Source organism: Mustela nigripes, chromosome 11 (genome assembly GCF_022355385.1).
Source record: "Mustela nigripes isolate SB6536 chromosome 11, MUSNIG.SB6536, whole genome shotgun sequence".
NCBI lineage: Eukaryota > Metazoa > Chordata > Mammalia > Carnivora > Mustelidae > Mustela > Mustela nigripes.
This window is the reverse complement of record NC_081567.1, coordinates 16354537-16372834: the sequence shown is the minus strand read 5'-3', so window position 1 is coordinate 16372834 and position 18298 is coordinate 16354537. Positions and strand designations below refer to the sequence as shown.

At 57.7% G+C, this 18298-nt stretch overlaps 3 protein-coding genes across 5 annotated transcripts; 2 read left to right on the top strand and 1 right to left on the bottom strand.

The window, feature by feature from the left end:
- Window positions 1–147: 147 nt before the first annotated feature.
- Window positions 148–1809, top strand: LOC132026724 (sesquipedalian-1-like). Its single transcript, XM_059414928.1, has 2 exons — window positions 148–535; window positions 753–1809. The coding sequence occupies exon 2, from the start codon at window positions 777–779 to the stop codon at window positions 1392–1394; it is 618 nt and encodes a 205-aa protein (XP_059270911.1). The 5' UTR covers window positions 148–535; window positions 753–776; the 3' UTR covers window positions 1395–1809.
- Window positions 1556–12092, bottom strand: TBC1D10B (TBC1 domain family member 10B). The gene is made up of 9 exons (XM_059414925.1): window positions 10955–12092; window positions 7731–7830; window positions 7331–7438; window positions 7136–7242; window positions 4064–4178; window positions 3873–3938; window positions 3518–3707; window positions 3048–3202; window positions 1556–2923 (listed from the first exon to the last, which is right to left on the bottom strand). Exons 1-9 carry the CDS (start codon window positions 11941–11943, stop codon window positions 2279–2281), a joined length of 2475 nt encoding a protein of 824 aa, XP_059270908.1. The 5' UTR covers window positions 11944–12092; the 3' UTR covers window positions 1556–2278.
- A 432-nt stretch (window positions 12093–12524) lies between these two features.
- On the top strand, window positions 12525–18200 carry MYL11 (myosin light chain 11). Of its 3 annotated transcripts, none has more exons than XM_059414922.1 (7): window positions 12525–12736; window positions 16473–16568; window positions 16809–16884; window positions 17082–17186; window positions 17272–17350; window positions 17891–17939; window positions 18030–18200. In XM_059414922.1, exons 2-7 carry the CDS (start codon window positions 16533–16535, stop codon window positions 18132–18134), a joined length of 450 nt encoding a protein of 149 aa, XP_059270905.1. In that variant the 5' UTR covers window positions 12525–12736; window positions 16473–16532; the 3' UTR covers window positions 18135–18200. The 3 variants fall into 3 exon arrangements, with proteins under 3 accessions (XP_059270905.1, XP_059270907.1, XP_059270904.1); XM_059414924.1 differs by lacking the exon at window positions 12525–12736 and adding an exon at window positions 12773–12945; XM_059414921.1 differs by lacking the exon at window positions 12525–12736 and adding an exon at window positions 15744–15851.
- Window positions 18201–18298: the final 98 nt, after the last annotated feature.

Sequence of the window (18298 nt, the reverse complement as noted above, 5' to 3'; positions counted from 1 at the left end):
GACGTGCGCCGCGGGGGGCGACAGTGGCGGCGACGGGGACCGCCTGCACGCCTAGACCCCGGTCCGACGACAGGGCTGGCCGGATGCGGTTTCGGCTCCCTCCTACAGCAGTTACAGGCTCTGGGGAGAAATGGGGGCGCGCTCTGCTTAAAGGGGCGCCCAGGGCCATGACGGGACCGAAATGGGACCGTGGGTTTCGGCCCGTTTCCCTTTCCAGGGTTGTCCCCCTTCCCCAGGGCTGGCCCAGAGCTTTGCGCCCCTCGCCATCTCTTTGGGAACCCTGCCTGTCCTCCCAGGGCCCAGTTCTGTCCACTCCCACTCCGAGGTTCGGCCTCGCTCTTCTCCCCGCGGCGGCCCCGGATGGCTCTGGGGGCGTGGGCGGAACTCCGCTCTCTTTAGGACCCAGGGGGAGTCCTTCACCCCACGCCTGCCCCCGGGCCAGTTCCTGCCTTGCGGGGTGGGGAGTCGCCGGAAAGGTGACGGGGATACCTGTGCCCGGTACTCAGGCCAGACGTCTCTTGTGCCCTGACCTCAGGTAGGCCTGCAAAAGGGCACCAGTGCCTCTCAGACCGCAGCCGCAGGTAGACGGGAGCCCAGGAGAGCGGCCCCTGCCCAGTTTGCAAACTGGCCCGAGGGGCAGAGCTGGAGGTGGGAGGTGTGGGTCCCAGTGCCGTGGGGGCAAGACCGCGACCTCTGGCGGACAGTCTTAAATCCCACTGGGCCAGGACCACCTCTCTTCTCTGCCGCCCCAGGGTTGACTCTCAGATCGGATTACCATGAAACTGCACCAGAAGTCCGTGCTCAGTTTCTTCCGTGGCTGCAGAGCACAGGCTCCAGACCGGGAGGGCATTTTGCTAAAGAAGGGAGCCCGAAACACCAGCTACCAACGCCGCTGGTTCGTCCTCCGGGGAAACCTCCTCTTCTACCTGGAGAGCCAAGCGGACCACACACCCCTGGGCCTCATTCTCTTGGAAAACTGCCAGGTGGAGCCACGCCTTGGGGCCACAGAACCCCATGCCTTTACCATCCTGACCCCCAGGGTTGAGGGCACAGGTGGACGGGCCTACAAGCTGGCAGCAGAAAATCAGGAAGAGCTGGGAGCCTGGCTGTGGGCGCTGGCTGGGGCGAGCTGCAGGCAGCTGGTGGCGCTCCTACCCACCCTGGAGGCCCAGTACCGGGAGCTCTGCCAGGCAGCTGGCCAAGAGCCCGGCTCACCCCCAGAGGGCTGTGGCTTCGTAGCCACCCTCAGTACCCCCTCCAGCTTCCAGGAGTTGCACGAGCACTTCGGGAAGGAGATCCGGGTGCTGCAGGTCGTGCGTGGAAGGCCCCAGGCCAGTAACAATGGAAGCAACAGATCCCAGGCAGAGGAGGAGCCGGAGCTCAAGAGCTGTTGATGAGGGACTGAAAGATGGACCAAAGGCCAAGAGGTACCTACCTGCCAAGACCAGCCAACTGCTGCAGTCGACACCCAGATCCCGCTTACTCCACTGTTTTCCACCCCCTGTCCAGTCCTTACTCTGCCCCCCATCGTCAAATAACAAAGCAGGAGACAAGCCCAGGTACAACAGCAGGTTCTTTTCTGATTCCTCAAAGCGCCGCACAGGGTGGGAGCAGAGACAGAAGAGAATGTAAACATTGGGTTCCACCCCCTGGAGCTCCAGGGAAGACCCCTTCCCCAGATAGGGGCTGGAGGGAAACAAGGCGAAAGGTGGGGACCCTGGCGGAGACAGAGCAGGAGAAGCCGGAGGACACACAGGAAGGTGGGTGAGAGGAAAGAGCCAGGATGGCAGGTGGGGGGGGCATGTCCTGCTCCAGCGCGTGTCCCTTTAAATAAGTGAGTGCAAGAACACTGGGGAAGGAGAACTCAAGGACAGAAGACAGAGAACACACCCACCCTGGACCCCCCAGGTCCTCTGTACATAATTACAACAGAGATGTCCAGAAGGAGGGCGAGGAGAGCCTTGGCCCCAGGCAGGAAGAGGGGACCGGCACAGCTGAAGAAGGGGAAAAGGAACCCAGCTCCACGCACGGATAAGGGGAGCAACTGGTGTAAATCTGAAAACTGCTGATTCCCACTGCCAAGTCACCTCCGAGGTGACAAACCGCCCATCAGGACTGCACCTGGGACGGACCCCAGAGGGAACTGGGGCAGGACTGACAGAGACCCCAGCCGGGCCCAACTGGAGGTGAGGGCTCCAGACTTGTTCACGGCTGCCCCAGGCCGGGCCTGCTCTTGACCAAGGAAGAGGGGGGCCATGCAGTCCAGCCCTAAGACAGGTCAGAAGTAAGCATCCTGCCGGGCCTCAGATGCCGAGGACCTGTCCCCACCATCCTGGGGGGCCGGGGGCCCATCTGCCTTTCGACGCAGCGAGAGCTTCCTGCCTTGGGCCTTCTTCTCCTGCTTCTGGCGCTCCTTCTCCTGCTTCTGTTGCTCCTTCTCCTGCTCTCTTTCCCGCTTCTGGCGCTCCTTCTCCTGCCTCTCCCGTTCCTTCTCCTGCTTCTGCCGCTCCCTCTCCCGTTCCTTCTCCTGTTTCTGCCGCTCCTTCTCCTGCTTTCGAGTCTCCTTGCTGGAACCCAGTGGGGTGCTGTTGCCAGTAGGCGAAGGAAGGGATGGATGCAGTCCCTCAGCGGTGACCACAGGCCCTGGGGCAGGCCCCACACTGGCCCGGCGGGCAGGAGGGGGTGGAGAGGGGGCCCCCCCAGCTGCCCGGGAACCTCGGCTCTTGAGGCCAGGGAGGCTCAGAAGGCTGGAAGAGGGGCCCAGGGGTGGCTGCTGTCGCCGCCGCTCCTCATGGATGGCCCGGGAGCCATGTAGTCGCCGAGAGGGCCGATACTGCAGCTCGCCCCGGGTTTCCCGCCACTTCTTGAGCTGGGCCGTGTTCTCTCGCTCAATCAGTGCTTCCGTCACTGGGAGGGTGGTCACCTAGACGGAGAAGGACTGGGTAGCAGGATGCAGGGGAAGGGGAAGGGGCGGGCGGGGGCAGGCAGAAGCAGGTGCTGTGGCCTTGGGCCGCCGTGGACTTGGGCCGCCGTGGCCTGTGGCCTACCTCGTGCACCAGGAAGTCCTCCTGCATGCACTGCTGGGGCAGGTTGCGCAGCTGCTCCATGGTCTCGTACATGCCCTGACAGGAGCGAAGCTTCTCCACTGAGCCCAGCGTGTGCCTCAGCAGCACCAGGGCCACCCGGAAGATGATCTTGACGCCTGGGAAGGCAGAAAAAGAGAGCACAAGCGATCAGGGCTGGAACCGCAGCCCCCTGTGCCCAGCTTACTGCCGTCCTCACAGATGAGGAAATGGAGGCCCCACGGAGGGAAAGGAGCTGCCTTGGGTTTCAGGTTCCCGGGAGGGAGTAGACTTCGGGCTGATGGCAGAGCCAAGACCGGGCCCCAGTTTCTCCGGCCCCCACACCACATACAGGGAAGCCAAGGCCCCGGCGTACCTCCCGGCAGCACGCCCCTCTCTGGCAGCCACTGTGGAAACCCCAGGCCCTGCCGTGGGCTGAACGGGTGCAGAAGTACCTTCACAGAAGAACATGTCCCAAACACGCAGCACGGACGCCCAGGGCAGGGTGCGGGCGAAGATGCACATGAACCACTCGGTCATGTAGAGCACGGGGTCGATGCGCTGCCGCCGCAGGTGCCGGTGCGCCAGTGGGGAGGCCCGGCGCAACAGCGCAAAAAAGATCTCTCCGTCCAGCTGAATGGCCTCCTGCGGGTGGGAGAAGCCATGAGGGGGTCTACGGGGACCCCCTCAGGGCAGCCCTGTCGCTGGGAGGAGATCCTCACTTCAGTGGGAGAGGCGCAGGGTGGAGGACAAATGCGCAGGACAAGGACCTCCCCGCGGCCTGGGGCGCCCGAGCCTTTGCACACTCACCAGCCCTGCGCTGTAGTAGCCGGGGAGGTACTTGTCACAGATCTGCACCAGGCACCAGAAAGCTTGCTGAGGAGGGCAAGAGCAAGCGGGGGAGAGATGGGGCCTGAGAAACGGAGGAGAGTGCTCCCCGGTCGCCGCTGTAGGCCCAGGTCCTCCCGGGCCCTCCCCTCCCAGGACCAGGGGATGCTGACCTCCGCAGGCATATGCATGAGCAGCACGGCGGCCACAGGGGCCTGGGCCTGGCAGTAGCCCTCATCGGGCCGGTAGATGGTGTAGGCCTTCAGGATTCGGTACAGGTCCTGCTGCCTGCGGGCATCGGGGAAGACGATGAGGGCAATCCCAGGGGCTGGGGGCTCTCTGCCCCAAACCAAGCCTGCTCTCCCTGCCCAGCCCCATTCCAGACCCTGCCTAGACCCACTTCCAGATTAACCTCACAGCTTTGCCACCACAGGCCTCCACTGATGCTCCGAGTGCTGCCCATCGAGATAAAGCCAAAGACTCCGACCATAACCAAAGCATTCCAGGCTGCAGCCTCACACCCTGCCTGCACACCCCACCTGCTCCCTACCCGTTCCCCCGCACAGGCTGTGCTCTCTCTCCCTTCTTCATCTGCCACCATCCTGTAGACCTTCAAGGTCACCTTCTTGGGGAAGCTTCCACTGCCTGCAGCCATCGGCCCTCCTGTCACACTGTCTGAATGCTTTTAGCACCCCAGGGCAGGGGCTTTCCCAGGGCAGGGCCCGCCTCATCTGCCTCACTGGACTGAATCAGGTCCCCACCACTGTGTCCAGTGGGCCCTGGTTCTTGGAGAAGGCCTGGGAAGCCAGCTGTGCGTCAGACCTTTCTCTGGTCTCTGCGACCAAAAGGATCAAGTCCCTGCCCTCGACCCCGCTCCTCTCTTGAAGGTGCGCCGTCACTGCGTCTGGGGATCCGTTCTGTCAGCCCCACATTGGAAAAGAGAGGCCTTCATCAGTTCCAGTGGCTCATCACCAAATCTCACCTCTTGAATTTCATTTGTGCCTGTTCCTTCAGCCTCCGCAGCCATTCCGTAGCACAAACCCTCATTTCTTACCCAGAAAAACATAAAAATGACCTCTTCTATCCCAAAATGTAGTCACTGAAGTGTGATCTTCATTTGTGCTTTGTTTGCATACCCCCCGCTCTTTTTCACTTCGTATCTTTTCTCCGCTTTGCAACGGCATCCGTGAAAGGACCGGTTGGACGCACTAGTTATTCTCTCTAATACCTATTCCAGGGACACGAAGTGCCCACAAGCTCCCGTGCTTCCCTCACCTGCCTCCTGCACGTGTCCCTGTTTCCTCCCCCGTGGCTCTGGGGGAGCTGTCTGTGATCCTGGCCAAACGCAGCCTTTCCTCTTGGGCGCCGCTGCCCATCCGCTCTCACCTACACGGGCCATCACCCCAGCCAGCTCCCACCTCTCCCGCACCATCAGATTTCCTCTCCCTATTAGATCATTCCCCTTGGCTTACCAACATCTGTTATTTCCTCCTGCTTAAAAAAAAAATGTCTCTTGCCCCCCCCCCCCCCTCCAAACACCACATCATTTCCCTCCTTACCCACTCAGCAACACTTCAGGGGACAGACTCGCTGCCATCTTGTCCCTGCCATCAAGCTCTCTCCTCCCGTTCTGCAGTCAGGCTTTAACCCACTGCCCCGCACAAAACGGCTCTTATCAGGGTCACCAATGACCTCCACTGTGCTGAGTCCCAAGATCAATCTGCAGACTTGACTTGACTTGACTCATCAGCAGGATTTCAAGCAGCCGGACCTGAAACCCCTCTTCAGTTCGCTTCCAGAAATCACACGGCCCTGGTTTTCCTTCTACCTCTCCAGTTTGTTTCGAGTCTCCCTCATTGGTTCGTTCTCATCTTCCCATTCCAGAAAATGCTGGAGCTGCAGGCCTCAGTCTTTGAGCTTCCTTTTATATCTACACTTGCTGCTCTGATGATCTCATCCAGTCCTATGGGTGAGACTTAGTCCCATCTGGAAGCGGACAATCTCCAGCTCACCTCCACTTTAAACTTCTCCCCAAGTCCCTGACCTGGATGCGGCAGACGTCCATCCGACTTACTCGGCATCTCCATCTGGACATCAAATCAGCATTCCAAGCCTCATATTCCATAACTGAGCTCCTGACGTACCCCTCAAACTTCTTTTCCCCCATCTTCCCCATCCACATCAATATATAAAATTCCATTTTTCTTGTTTCTCAGGCCCCAAACCTTCCGAGTCAGCCTGAATTGTACTCTCTCGCTCGCTCCCTCTTACTCCGCATCCAATCCGCTGGCAAATCCTTCTGGCTCTACCTTCAGAATATATACCTTCTCCTCAGAGTTCCACAGCTACCATTCTGGTCTATATATCACTACTATATATCACTACTGGATTACAGAAATGGCCTCCTAACGGGTCTCTCTGCTTCTGTCCTTGTCCCCTTATATTCTATTCTCAGCACAGCAGTCAGAATGATCCTTTTAAAACACAGATCCGGTCACTTGTAACTCCATCTCCATTCTCATTCTCCATTCCCGATTCTGGTTTTAAACTCCTCTTTCATACTTACCACCATTTCACATGCAACATACTTTTTCTTTGGCTTCCTTATGTATTGTCTATCCCCGCTAAAATGTAGTAAGCTGCATAGGGGCAGGAGTTTTTGTCTCTTGTTAACTGCTGTCATCTGTGGCTAGACCAGTGCCTGGCAGACAGCAGGAGTTAAGTATCTGCTGAAAAGATGAACCAACTAAAGAAGAAAGTCCACTTGAGAACCACTTGATACCATCTTGCATACTACTAAGGACTGATATATACACATCTCGGGGAAGCCTAGTAGATACAACAGAAGTACAAGTGCCTGGCACGTTTTTAAGGGCCTTTGGTGACCTGGCCCTAAACTGCTTCTCCAGCCTCAGCTCTACCCAACTGCACACCCCAGACAGAAACCCCCAGCCACGACAAACCTGCCCCTGCTCTGCTCCCATCTGTCCTTCAAAACCCAGTGCAAATGCAACCTCTTCGGTATGTTGTTGTGCCCTCCTGTCCCGCCTCCAGCAGTCCCCCAAGATTCCAAGTCAGAATCTTCCTCCCAGGACGTTTCCTTCAGTATGGCCTGACACTCAGCCCGTTAAGCGCCGCTCTCCTACAAGCCCTGGAGAGCAAGAACCACTTCCAACCCAGCCCTGTATCCACTGGAGCCCTCTACCAATGCTTGCTGACTGACGCACGCGGTCCGGCCATCTTACCCATGCCCCCCTCGAGCAGCAAACATCTCATGGAAAGGGAACTGGCGGTGCAGGTCCTTCTCAATCACATCCAGCCACTTCGGGTCCCCAGGCGCCCGTTCCAGCTCCTGCAATGCGACAGCAGGGATGATCTCAGGATCTGGGGGACTGATGATACCCTTCACACCATGTCACATCCCCATACCCTGGACACACCTCAAACTTGCCAGGGTTCTGCTCCAGGAGTTCCTTGCTATTGGACAGGTACTGCCAGGCCTTGGCTCTGAGGGAAGAGGGGATCCCCTTCCGGCAGCGCAGCTTCACCTAAGACAGAACGGCGGGCAGGGCAGCAGCTCCAGGGGCTGGCAGAGCCTCCAGGCTTTCCCCAGCAGTCCTCAGGCTTCCTGGCACACCCCTCACACATCCCATTGGCTGGACTCCACTGGACCTGGCCTGGCCTTCTATTAGCAAAGCTGCTCCTCCCCCCAGGCCCAAGCACCACCTGCCCCCAGTGTAGTCTAGAGAGCAAGAACACGGCTTCCCCGGAGCACATGAGCCCTCCCAGACCTCTCCACAACCAGCCCCATTGGCCTGCCCACCACTCAGCCTTCCAAACCTTCTGGAAACGCCGTGACAGCCACTTATCCCAGTTACTGAACATCTCCAGCCATTTGAGCTCCCGCTGCCGAGCCACATCTACGGGAATGGAGCTCTCTCTGCAGGATGAAGGGAACATGGAAGGGGTCAGAAGGAGTCGTGTAAAGCAGGGACTGCTGGCAGAACCGAAGCAGGCCACCTCCCCGGTTTCAAATGAGAGACTGGATGCAAAAGCATTTTGTGAGCTACCAAGCCATCAGGACATCTGGCCGCTTAGCCATCCAAGAGCCTTGCTCACCACACAGAAAGGACTTCTCTTTGGAAGGAATCTCTATACAAAGGTTGAGCTCTCATGGTGGATCTCTATACATGCTGGGTGTGTTCAAATCCTGCTTATGGCACATACAAGTTTGGGGTTAGGATACAGAATATTTAAAAACCACACTTTGCATGAGACCTGGGTCCAGGTTCTAGCTTTACCACTCATTCCTTGTGTGACCTTGGGCAAGTCACCGAATTCTGAGCCTCAATTTCGGCATTTGTAAGATGGAGGTCATACGAGGTAGCAAACAGCAAGTGCTCAGTAACAACAATAATTATCCACAAAATAAAATCGAGAACAAATATATTTCTCTGCTCCTTAGAAGCAACTATCTGAGTCTCCTCCCGTCAGACTCCTGTGATCTCCTTGGCCATCTACAATCCCCTCTACCTCCTCCTTCCTGAAATCACCCTCGATTCCCAAGTACAGGAAGTTTTCCCTCCACAGTTTGCCCACTGCTCTGTCACAGCCTCACACTCAAGATGCCCCATGAGCCTTGAAACAGTTACTTGTAGGAGCCAGCACCAGGAGGTGAGTGGAATGGAAGAGCGAGCTGGAGTTTCCAGACAGACCTGAGCTCAAATCCCAGGTCCGTCCATTAGAAGTTGGGGAATCTTGGCAAGTGATTACCTGAGTCTCTTCCTCTTCTATAAAAAAGGGATGTCGCCACCTACATCACAAAGTTATGAGAGGATTACTGAGAAACTATATAAAGGACTGGTAAATGGGAGGGCTCATTAAATACTAGTTTCTTTTGTCTTAGGAGCCCCTTAAACACCTCTCATTAATTTCCATCCAAAGTCAGTTCCAAACCCTGCTAAGGATCAGAAGAATAAGATAATATCTTTCCTGCCCTCAAGAAGGTCACAAGCTTGCAAGGCAGATAATTACAATGGAGTATGGGAAAGGCAATGAGAAAAATTGCACAGAAGAGACACCGACTGAAGTAGGAGCAATGGATACCAGAAACGGCTTCCTGGAGGAGGAGACATCGAGTTATAAGCCATGAAGGACTAAACAGGACATACTAAGGCAAGAAGGGGGAGAAAGGCGTTCCTGGCAGGTGCGGAAGCCGGAATAGGAGGGGAGAGACTACAGCCCGCTGTCCAACAGGACCGCAGGACTAAGTATGTGGTAAGCAGTCGTGAGAGAGAAGACCAGAACGGCTGGCAAAGCCAGATACTAAGGAGCCTATCTGCAAAATAGAGCACTTGGGACTTTATCCTGTGTCCAGTGGGGAGCGACAAGCTTTTAGGGTAACATGTACCTCAGTCAGTCTTGCCTCAGAAATATATTCCTCCAGCCCAGATGATAGATTTTATTTTATTTTTTAAAAGATTTTTATTTATTTGACACAGAGAGAGCATGAGAGAGAGCACAGGCAGGGGGAGCAGCAGGCAGAGGGAGAAGCAGGCTCCTGGCTGAGCAGGGAGCCTGATGTGGGACTCAATCCCAGGACCCTGGGATCATGACCCGAGCTGAAGGCAGATGCTTAACCGACTGAGCCACCCAGGTGCCCTGATGATAGATTTTAGAGGGACAAAATTACAAAGCATAGAAAGAGCAACCAGCATGGTGCCTAGCACACAAGGGGGGGCTCACTAAAATCCAATTCAATCCAAGCTCCCTAGGGCAGCATAGTACTGACAAGAAGCCCATCACACAGATCCAGATGTGAGTGGGGTAATTCACTCAACTACTTCCATCCTGTTTCTTCACCTATAAATTGGGTACAACAATGCCCCCTCTGTGCATGGGAAAACACCAAGGTCAAACTTCGGTGCCTTCCTAAGACCATGAAGGTTGATGCTCAAAGATTTTCTATTTTGGGGATTATAAAACATGCTTAGATTATCCTCCCAAGTGCTTCCCCCAACCCCAGGCAGGTGCCCCGCACCCCAACACGCACATACACAACTAAATCCTCTTCATTCTTCTGCATTCCCACCAGCCTCAGCGGACTTCTGAGTGGGTCCCTTCCCTAGATGTTCAGAAAATCCTGTGATGATCTCTAGGCTAACCCTAACACGTACTGAAACCAACTCTTGAAGTATGTGTTTCTCCCCCTGGATGATGAGCACCTTGAAACAACTATTCCATCCCTAGCGCCCAGCACAGGTCTGGCAGCGGGGTGCTCGGGCGGTGCTGGAGGCTGACCGGACCAGCAGGTGAAGGGCTACAGGAACAATGCGCCGGATCCAGAGAGAGGGAAGGAAGAAGTCAGAGGCGATCACACTCCTCCATCAGGAGTGACTCAGGCCCCTGGAGGGAACTAGGAAAGAGTAAGCCGGGCCGCGGAGATGAGGAAATGGGGAAGAGGCTCCCCCAACCCCTTTCCTTAAGTAAGAACACAAGGCCGCCCTTCTCTGTGCTGCACAAGAGCCCTGCCTTCAGGGTCTCCCCTCCATCCACAACTTCCCCATCGCACGGCCCCATCAGACCTAGGGCTACGGGGCGGGGAGATGCCTGCACCCCTCCTTTCCCCTCAGGCACCAGCGAGCTCCGCCACAACCCTGCCCAGCCAGCTTTCCAGACTATCCGGCCCATAGCTGGAGTTCTGCATCTAGCACCTGGGATGACCTCAGGTGCGGTGTCATTCAACCTTTCACTTTACAGAGAAGGAAACCGAGGCACGGAAATAGGCAAGAGCCAGCTCAAGAGCACCGGACACACTCGAAGCCCAGCTGCAACCCCCAACTCCCGGCACCTGGTCTGAAACTCCAACACGCAAGCGCCATCGGAACCTCAGGATGCTCCGGGCTCGAGCGGGAACGCGGAGCACCTCACTCCTCCGCTGGAGCCGCTCCCCTGCAGCCTCAAAGGAGGCCGGGCCGCCAGAGTCTGGGCAAGGCGTGTCATTTCCTCCTCCCCAACCTCTGCTCCCCCGAAGCAGTCCCACTGGACGCCCACCGGGTACTCACAGACTGCCCGAATACTGGCTGCCCCCGAGGAAGCCATACTTGTCCGTCTTGCGCAGGGCCAGCCCGTTTATCTCCGAGTCTGAGCCCATGGAGCTCACATCATCCGCCAAGGACTCCAAGGTCCCAGACATGAGGCTCACAGAGTCCAAGTAGCTCAGAGTGTCCGGGGCCTGCCCTCGAGGCCCAGAGATGCCCGGCCCCAGGCTGGACGTGGAGCCTAGGTCCTGAGAGTTTTCAGCGGGCTCCGGAGCCGGGGTGACCGTCACGACAGCTACCAGAGCCTCACACGTCCCGGACGCGCCCGGGCCAGGCCCCGAGGGGTCCTCTGGAGCCTGTGCGGTGGATGCTGATGTCGCTGCTGCAGCTCCATGTCCACTTGTCACCTGTCCCGCGGTCCCTGCTGCAACCCGCGCAGTCACTCCCGGGGCAGCTGTGGCTCCCGGCTTGGGGGCAAGCGGGGGTTTGGCGATCAGAGCCCCAGGAGCCGTTCTGGAAGGGGTCCGGCTGGGGGTCCGGCTGGGGGTCCCGGTGGGGGTCCCCGGTCCAGGGCCGGGGGAGGGTCTAGCCTCTTCCGTCTTCGGAGAGTCAGCCCCCGGGCCCAAAGCCACGGACGTCTCGGTTCCGGCCACCGCCGCGGGCACCGGGGGTTCTGGGCCGGGGGAGACCGGCGCCCTCGCGGCTTCGGGTGAGGCCTCCAGCGTCAGCACCACTACCGTGCTGCTCGCGGCGGTCGAGGCCGGGGCCGGGGCCGGGGCCGGGGCCGGGGCCGGGGCCGGGGCCGACGTCTGCGGGGGCTCCGGGGCCCAGGCGGGCCGCGCCTCCCCGGGGGGCACCAGGCTGACCGGGGCCGAAGTGGCCGTGGTCACTGGCGGCCCCGGGGCCACCACCACGATGGGTCCGGCCCGGGAGCCGCGGGGCGGCGGCGAGGGGGCGGCGGGGGCGCCATGACGGCGCGGCGGGGCCACCAGGGGCGCCGGGCCGGTGTCCATGGCCGCGGGCCTACCCTCACATCCCCTCGCCGGGGCGGCCGCAGAAGGCGCCGCCCCTCAGGCCGCCGCGCGCCGCCCGCCGAGGAAGGGGAGAAGGAGAAGGGCGCGGCCCGGCGCGCGGCGGGGACGGGGGCGGGGGCGGCGCGCGGGCCGCCGCCGGGCGCGCGGAGGCGTGGCAGGGGTCCCGGGGCGCCCGGCGCGGGGGTCCCGCTCGCGCCCTCTCACCCCTCGCGCTCTCTCGCGGCCGCCCCCTCCCTCCTGCTTCAGGCGAGCGGCCGACCTCGCGCCTGCGCACATGCCCCGGAGCCGGCGAAGCGGCCGGCGTTTCGGCGTTTCACGCCTGCGCGCGCGCAGTCCCATCGCGCTCCTTTTTTTCCTCCCGCCTCGTCAGAGGGTTCGGACGAATAATAGGAGAGAGGGAACTGGGTTTCTGCCAATGGTTGGAAGGGTGGGTGGGGTTGGCGGTGGGAAGGGGCTGGGTAATTTGGAAAGAGGAAATGGAGGGCAGGGCTAGAAGACCAATGAGAGGGCGAGCGAAGGCAGGAGGAGGCGGAACCAAAGGGATAACTAATCGAAAAGCGGGAAGCTGAACCTTCTGGCCAATGAAAGTGGCTAGAGGGTGAGTGACCGCGGGAGGAGGCGGGAGCGGCCGCTGGAAACAGTAAAAAGGGAGCCAATGAAAAGCGGGAGTCGGAGGAGGGCAAGTTGACCGACAGCGGTGAATCGGGGCGGTGACAGACAGCAACCGCAGTCAATAGGAAGAGCTGCGGAATGCTTCAGGTCTCCCAAGAAGGTCAGGAAGGAATGACAGCTGGGGGGGCGGGCCAGGTTTGCTATGAATTTGCTTCGTCAGCCAATGAGCGCATTCCCTCGCTTACGCGGCAGAGAGGGAAGATAGACGGCGGTCTCAGCCAATGGCAGCGTCCAGAGGGTCGCGGCGCGGCCAGCAGGCGGTGCCAGCCCAGGGACATCGGTGACAGCCGGGGACAGGCGCAGGAGGAGGTGACAGTTGGGGACAGCGCCGAGAGCAGGCGGGGGCCGCGGACCTTCGAGCAGCCCTTAGCCAATAAGGAGGCCGCGCTGCTTGGCTTGAGTCCTCTTGGGGCTGCCATTCTCTCTCTCCCCAGCGAGCGCGGTGGGGCTTGAACTCACCCCGGGATGGAGAGCCGCAAGCCCTACCGACTGAACCAGCCAAGCGCCCCCGGGCTCCCATTCTGCATCCAGAGCCGCCTCACTCTGGTGGTGTGTGACGTCCCATCAGAGATCCACTGGCCTGATCAAGGACCCTCGACCTTCACGTTGTCTCTAATTTTCCTCTAGGCCCGCAAGCAGCCTCAACATTCAAAGCCCAGACGACTATAACCAGAGCCCCCACATCCCCTAAGCGTCCCATTTCCCTGGATCCTCCGTTTCCTATAGGAATCCCAAGCCCTAAGTTCCTCTCCTCAGCAGCCCCCCCCCCCCCAATCTATCTCAGCTCCTCCCCAGAATCCAGGCTCTAATTCCTTGGACCTCATCCTCTCAATGCCCCCCACCCCCACATCGTAGTGGGTATCCTAGACCCCAAACCATGAACTCCTGTATCTGTGTTCTTATTCTTTGGGGGATCGGGGACTCATCAACTCCTCTCCCATCACCGCCACACCTCTTTATACTCTCATTTTCTGCTGAGATGCAGACCCCAATCTCATGAGCCCCCAGGCTACCATACATGACAAACACAGAGTCCTGACTTTAGGAGTCCCTCTTCTCTCTGACCCCCATCTCTTTGAGCCTCAGGGTTAGAGGTCCCCAATTTCCATAAAGGGTCCACCTCCTGAAAGTTCAGTCAGGCCTAGCTCCCAATGTCCCAGGTCCTCCTTGGTTTCTGAGTTCTCTTAGGCTACTCACTCCCAGCTCAGACCCAGATCCTGGGTATTTCCATTCAGTGTCTGGGTTAGATATACAGCTCCTGATCTGCTTCTCCTCAATTTCCTCCCTTTCCATTTGATCCATTTGACCTGAGCACTTCCTCCCTTCCCCTCTTTGGAGCTTATCTCCCCTCGCAGAACCCAGGATTAAGTGGGCTCCTCCCTGGGCCTAGACCCCCATGGTAACCATATAAGGTGAGACAGCTGTCGATTGATGCAGGGAGGAGCCAGTGTAGGAGGCCAAGGGCAGCCGCTAAGTTTAGGGTGGCTCCTTCTCTTTTCTTAGAGGCAACAGGTGGCTGAGCCCCAGTGCCCAGAAAAGAAAATGTCTTAGAGACATCGGCATGAGCCTGGAGGAGGGCAAAGGGAGGAGGCACCTTCCTCAGGACACTGGGTCCTAGAGGGAGCAAGAGAAGGAGGAGATGGGTGTGCTTGCCAACCTTGGCCTCCTGGGGTTTCCTCACCACTGTTTCCGTGGGCGAGGGTACCTCAACGCCACACAGTCAGCCGGGGTGGTTCCTGCCCAGAAGGGAGAGAAAGGAACCACTGGCCATCCCGACTGGGAGGAGGTGACCAACTAGTGTCCCTCTTGGTGCTCTGACCTCCTCTGAGTTCCAAATTTCCCAATAGGATCCAAGGAAATGATTATAGATGCATGTTAGATTGTGTTCTCCTGTTTCAAACTTTTCCAAGGTTGCCAAGGTCTCAGTCCTCAGCCCTCCCAGTCTCCAGCTTACACGCTCTGCTCCAGTCCCAACACCGTTCTGGCGACCTGTTTTTTCACTCCTCTAGGGCTTTGTCCATCTGTGTCTCCGCTTAGTATGCCTGCCCTTCCACTTTGACCTGACTCACTTCTCCTGGCCTTCATGAAGTCATCGCCTCCTCCCACACAGGGGCCCTGTACTTCTGTGCTCCTAATCGGCTATTATGTCATTTTCTCCCTTTATCTTGTCTCCACAGCTAGGCTGTACCTGCACCAAGGCAAAGCACAAGTATTAATTGGAATGACTATATTTCATGCAATTGTTTCCAAATAGCGTTCCTAGCCACAAGTTCTGTGGGATGGGGAAAACAGGGCCCCGGGAGCTGAAGCACCAAGCCCAGGATCACAGTGCAGGCTCTCTGCTCCGGGCAGTCTAGCCTCTTTCTCCCAAGTCCTTCCATACTTGGCATCTTTTCTCGAAACATTCTCCCTGCCTCCACCAGAGGGGATAGAGAAGACCGTCTTGATTCCTCAGCTTCCCCAGACCGCTGTCTCCCTTTCAATTCTACCAGCACCCCACACACATACACTTGACTGTGAACTCCCGCAATGGGAGTGGGAGCTGTGCTTGCCAAGGGGCACCCATGAAGCACAGCCCAGTGCCTGGCATACTCTAAGTCCTCAGTAATTTTGCTGGCTTTCAATCTGGATAGAGTGCCTGGCTGGCTCAGTTGGTTAGAGCATGCAATTCTTGATTTCTGGGTTGTAAGTTTGAGCCCCACACTGGGTGAAGAGATGACCTAAAAATAAAAATCTGTTTTTAAAAAAATACAAATACATGGAAACAGAAAAATGTTAATTGCAAAACAAGGAGTGTTTTAGACATAGATACATAAATAAATATGGACTCGTCCCACTCAGGGGTGCAGGGGCCTGTTCGACCATTCTCCCAGTACTGTACCTCACTTTGGCTCCTCTCTGCACTCTGGCACATTTGAGCCCCCTTTTGGGAAAGAGAACACCCTTTCCTGCCCAGGTCCTGGGGAGACCTGCGTCCCGAGACCCACTCCCTCCCCCCTTCCTGGGCTCCAGCTGCTGCCGGCCCTCCAAGAAAGGAGAGGCCCTGAGCTGGGCTATTTTGGTAACTGGGGTGGGCACCCACAAGGCTAAGGTTACCCTGGTATGTTGAGGGCTCCCTGGGGCAGGACTATATAACCCCAGAGGGACAGGCACAGGCGGACTCTGCTCCTTTCCAGCCAGAGCCACAGCCTTGCCCCCAGGAGACTGAAGACATGGTAAGAATCCCCCAGCCCCTACCCGGATCCCTCTGACCTCAAGGCAGCCTCACTTTTTAAAAGAAAGTAGCCAATTCCCAGTCCAGTAAGAGGAAACAGATGAATCCTCTCTTTCTTGGCATTGTTAATGAGGAGCATACAGAACCATGGTCTAAATCTGCTTAAGTCTGCCAAGGATCATCTGCCCAGACTCTCCACACACAGGAGACCCATCCCTCTCAATGCATGCTCCATAGCTTCCTGCACCCCCCCTTCCTAAAACCCTCTGGGATCAGTCAGGCAAGGATTCCAACTCCCATTTTATTAATAACAGCAGAGATTCAGACAGGCTGAGTGAGTAGATCAGGGTCACACAGCGAGTCTGGGACTCAGAGAAGGCAAGCTCAGGACACTGAGAAGGGGATTTGTTGAGTCCCACTTGTTGGGAAGGATGGAGGTTGCACCAAAGCATGTCCCCTCAGCAAAGAGGTCATAAGGCGGGGAAAGCCTAAAGCCAGAAGCGTTGCTTTTAAAAAATGACTCAACTCAAAGAACCCTGAATCTAATCCGTTGCCTCCAAAGAGGAGGAGGCATTAGCTCATGGACCCCTTTGCCCCCTCCTCACCCCCACCCCAACCCCAGGCACCCAAGAAGGCCAAGAGAAGGGCAGTGGCAGAAGGCGGAAGCTCCAATGTCTTCTCCATGTTTGACCAGACTCAGATCCAGGAGTTCAAGGAGGTGAGTAAGGGGAGAAGGGAGACTGAAGACTGACCCCCTGCCGCCCCTCCCCCCAATACTGCCTCCCTGGAATGTGCACCTGTTTGGGGGGAGGGGAAGGGCTTAGAACTCCTTGCTCCCCTCCGCATTTGGCATGCAAGGGAACAGCTGGCTGGGGACCAGAATCTGATCTGCCTGGGGTAAAGATGCTGAAGCCTGGCCACGGGGCACCTAACCTCTCCTTGCCCCTGCCTTCCACAGGCCTTCACGGTAATCGACCAGAACCGGGATGGCATTATTGACAAGGAGGATCTGCGGGACACCTTCGCAGCCATGGGTGAGCCCCTTATCCCACCGGTAAAGATTCAAGGCTTCCGAGTACCGGGAATTCAGAAGCCTTGGGTTTCAGCCCTGCGGGCTCCACGCTGGGCCTCAGTCCACCCAGACGAAAAATGGGTGGGATGATCTGAATTTATGGGAAGGATCAACCCTTGGCCATGGGAGCCCACGCCAGCTTCCCCCACCCTGCTCCAGGGCGCCTCAATGTGAAGAATGAGGAGCTAGACGCCATGATGAAGGAAGCCAGTGGTCCCATCAACTTCACCGTCTTCCTGACCATGTTTGGGGAGAAGCTCAAAGGTGAATGAGGTGTCCAGGGTCTGAGCCCCCCGCTGCCTCTCCCCAGACCTTTCAGGGACAGACCCTGTGTCTTCTGATCCTCCAGGTGCCGACCCTGAGGATGTGATCACTGGCGCCTTCAAGGTCCTGGACCCTGAGGGGAAGGGCACCATCAAGAAGCAGTTGTAAGTGACCCCTCCAGCTTCTCTGGCCCACAAAGCCTCCTTAAATTCTTTTTTTTTTTTAAGTTTTTGTTTGTTTGTTTTTGGTTTTGTTTTAGATGTTATTTGTTTGAGAGCGAGCGAGCATGGGGGCAGTGGGGATAGGGAGAAAGGGAGAAGCATGCTCCCTGCTGAGCTGGGCTCCGTCCCAGGATCCCAGGATCCCAGGATCCCAGGATCATGACTTGGGCCGAAGGCAGCTGCTTAGCAGACTTAACCCAGGTGCCCAAGCCTCCTTAAATTCTTACCAGATGTTAGGTATGATGGAGGGGCTACGGGAAAAATTAGGACCGTGGAAATGGGCAATAGGATTACATCTTCACAGCACATATAGGAGGGGAAGAGCAAACACTCGGAGGCCAGACTCTTTGGAAGACCAGTGAGGGATCTAGCGTGACTTCGGTTTTCAAGCTGATACTAGGAATGGCGACCAGATGAGGTGGGAGGGAGTGGAGAGGAACCACGAAGCCCGATCTCAACTCCCCGTATGTCCCCTCTCTCCAGCCTGGAGGAATTGCTCACCACGCAGTGTGACCGCTTCTCCCAGGAAGAGGTGAGCAGGGGAGGGGGCCCGGGGGAAGCAGAGGGAAGGGGGAGGGCAGCAGACAGAACCCGTCGGAGTCGCCCCTACATCTTTCCCCAGATCAGGAACATGTGGGCAGCCTTCCCCCCCGACGTGGGAGGCAACGTAGACTACAAGAACATCTGCTACGTCATCACGCATGGTGACGCCAAGGACCAGGAGTAGGGGACCCTGTTAGGCCTCCGCTGGCCAATGCCTTGCAGCCACCCGATCCCGACTCTAATAAAACTAAACTGGTCTCTGTTTCTTAGCGGTGGCGCCTTCAGTGAGTTTGTGGGCGGGGGGCTCCGGGGGGACAGCGGGGCTGAAATACCGCCCGGCAGGAAGCC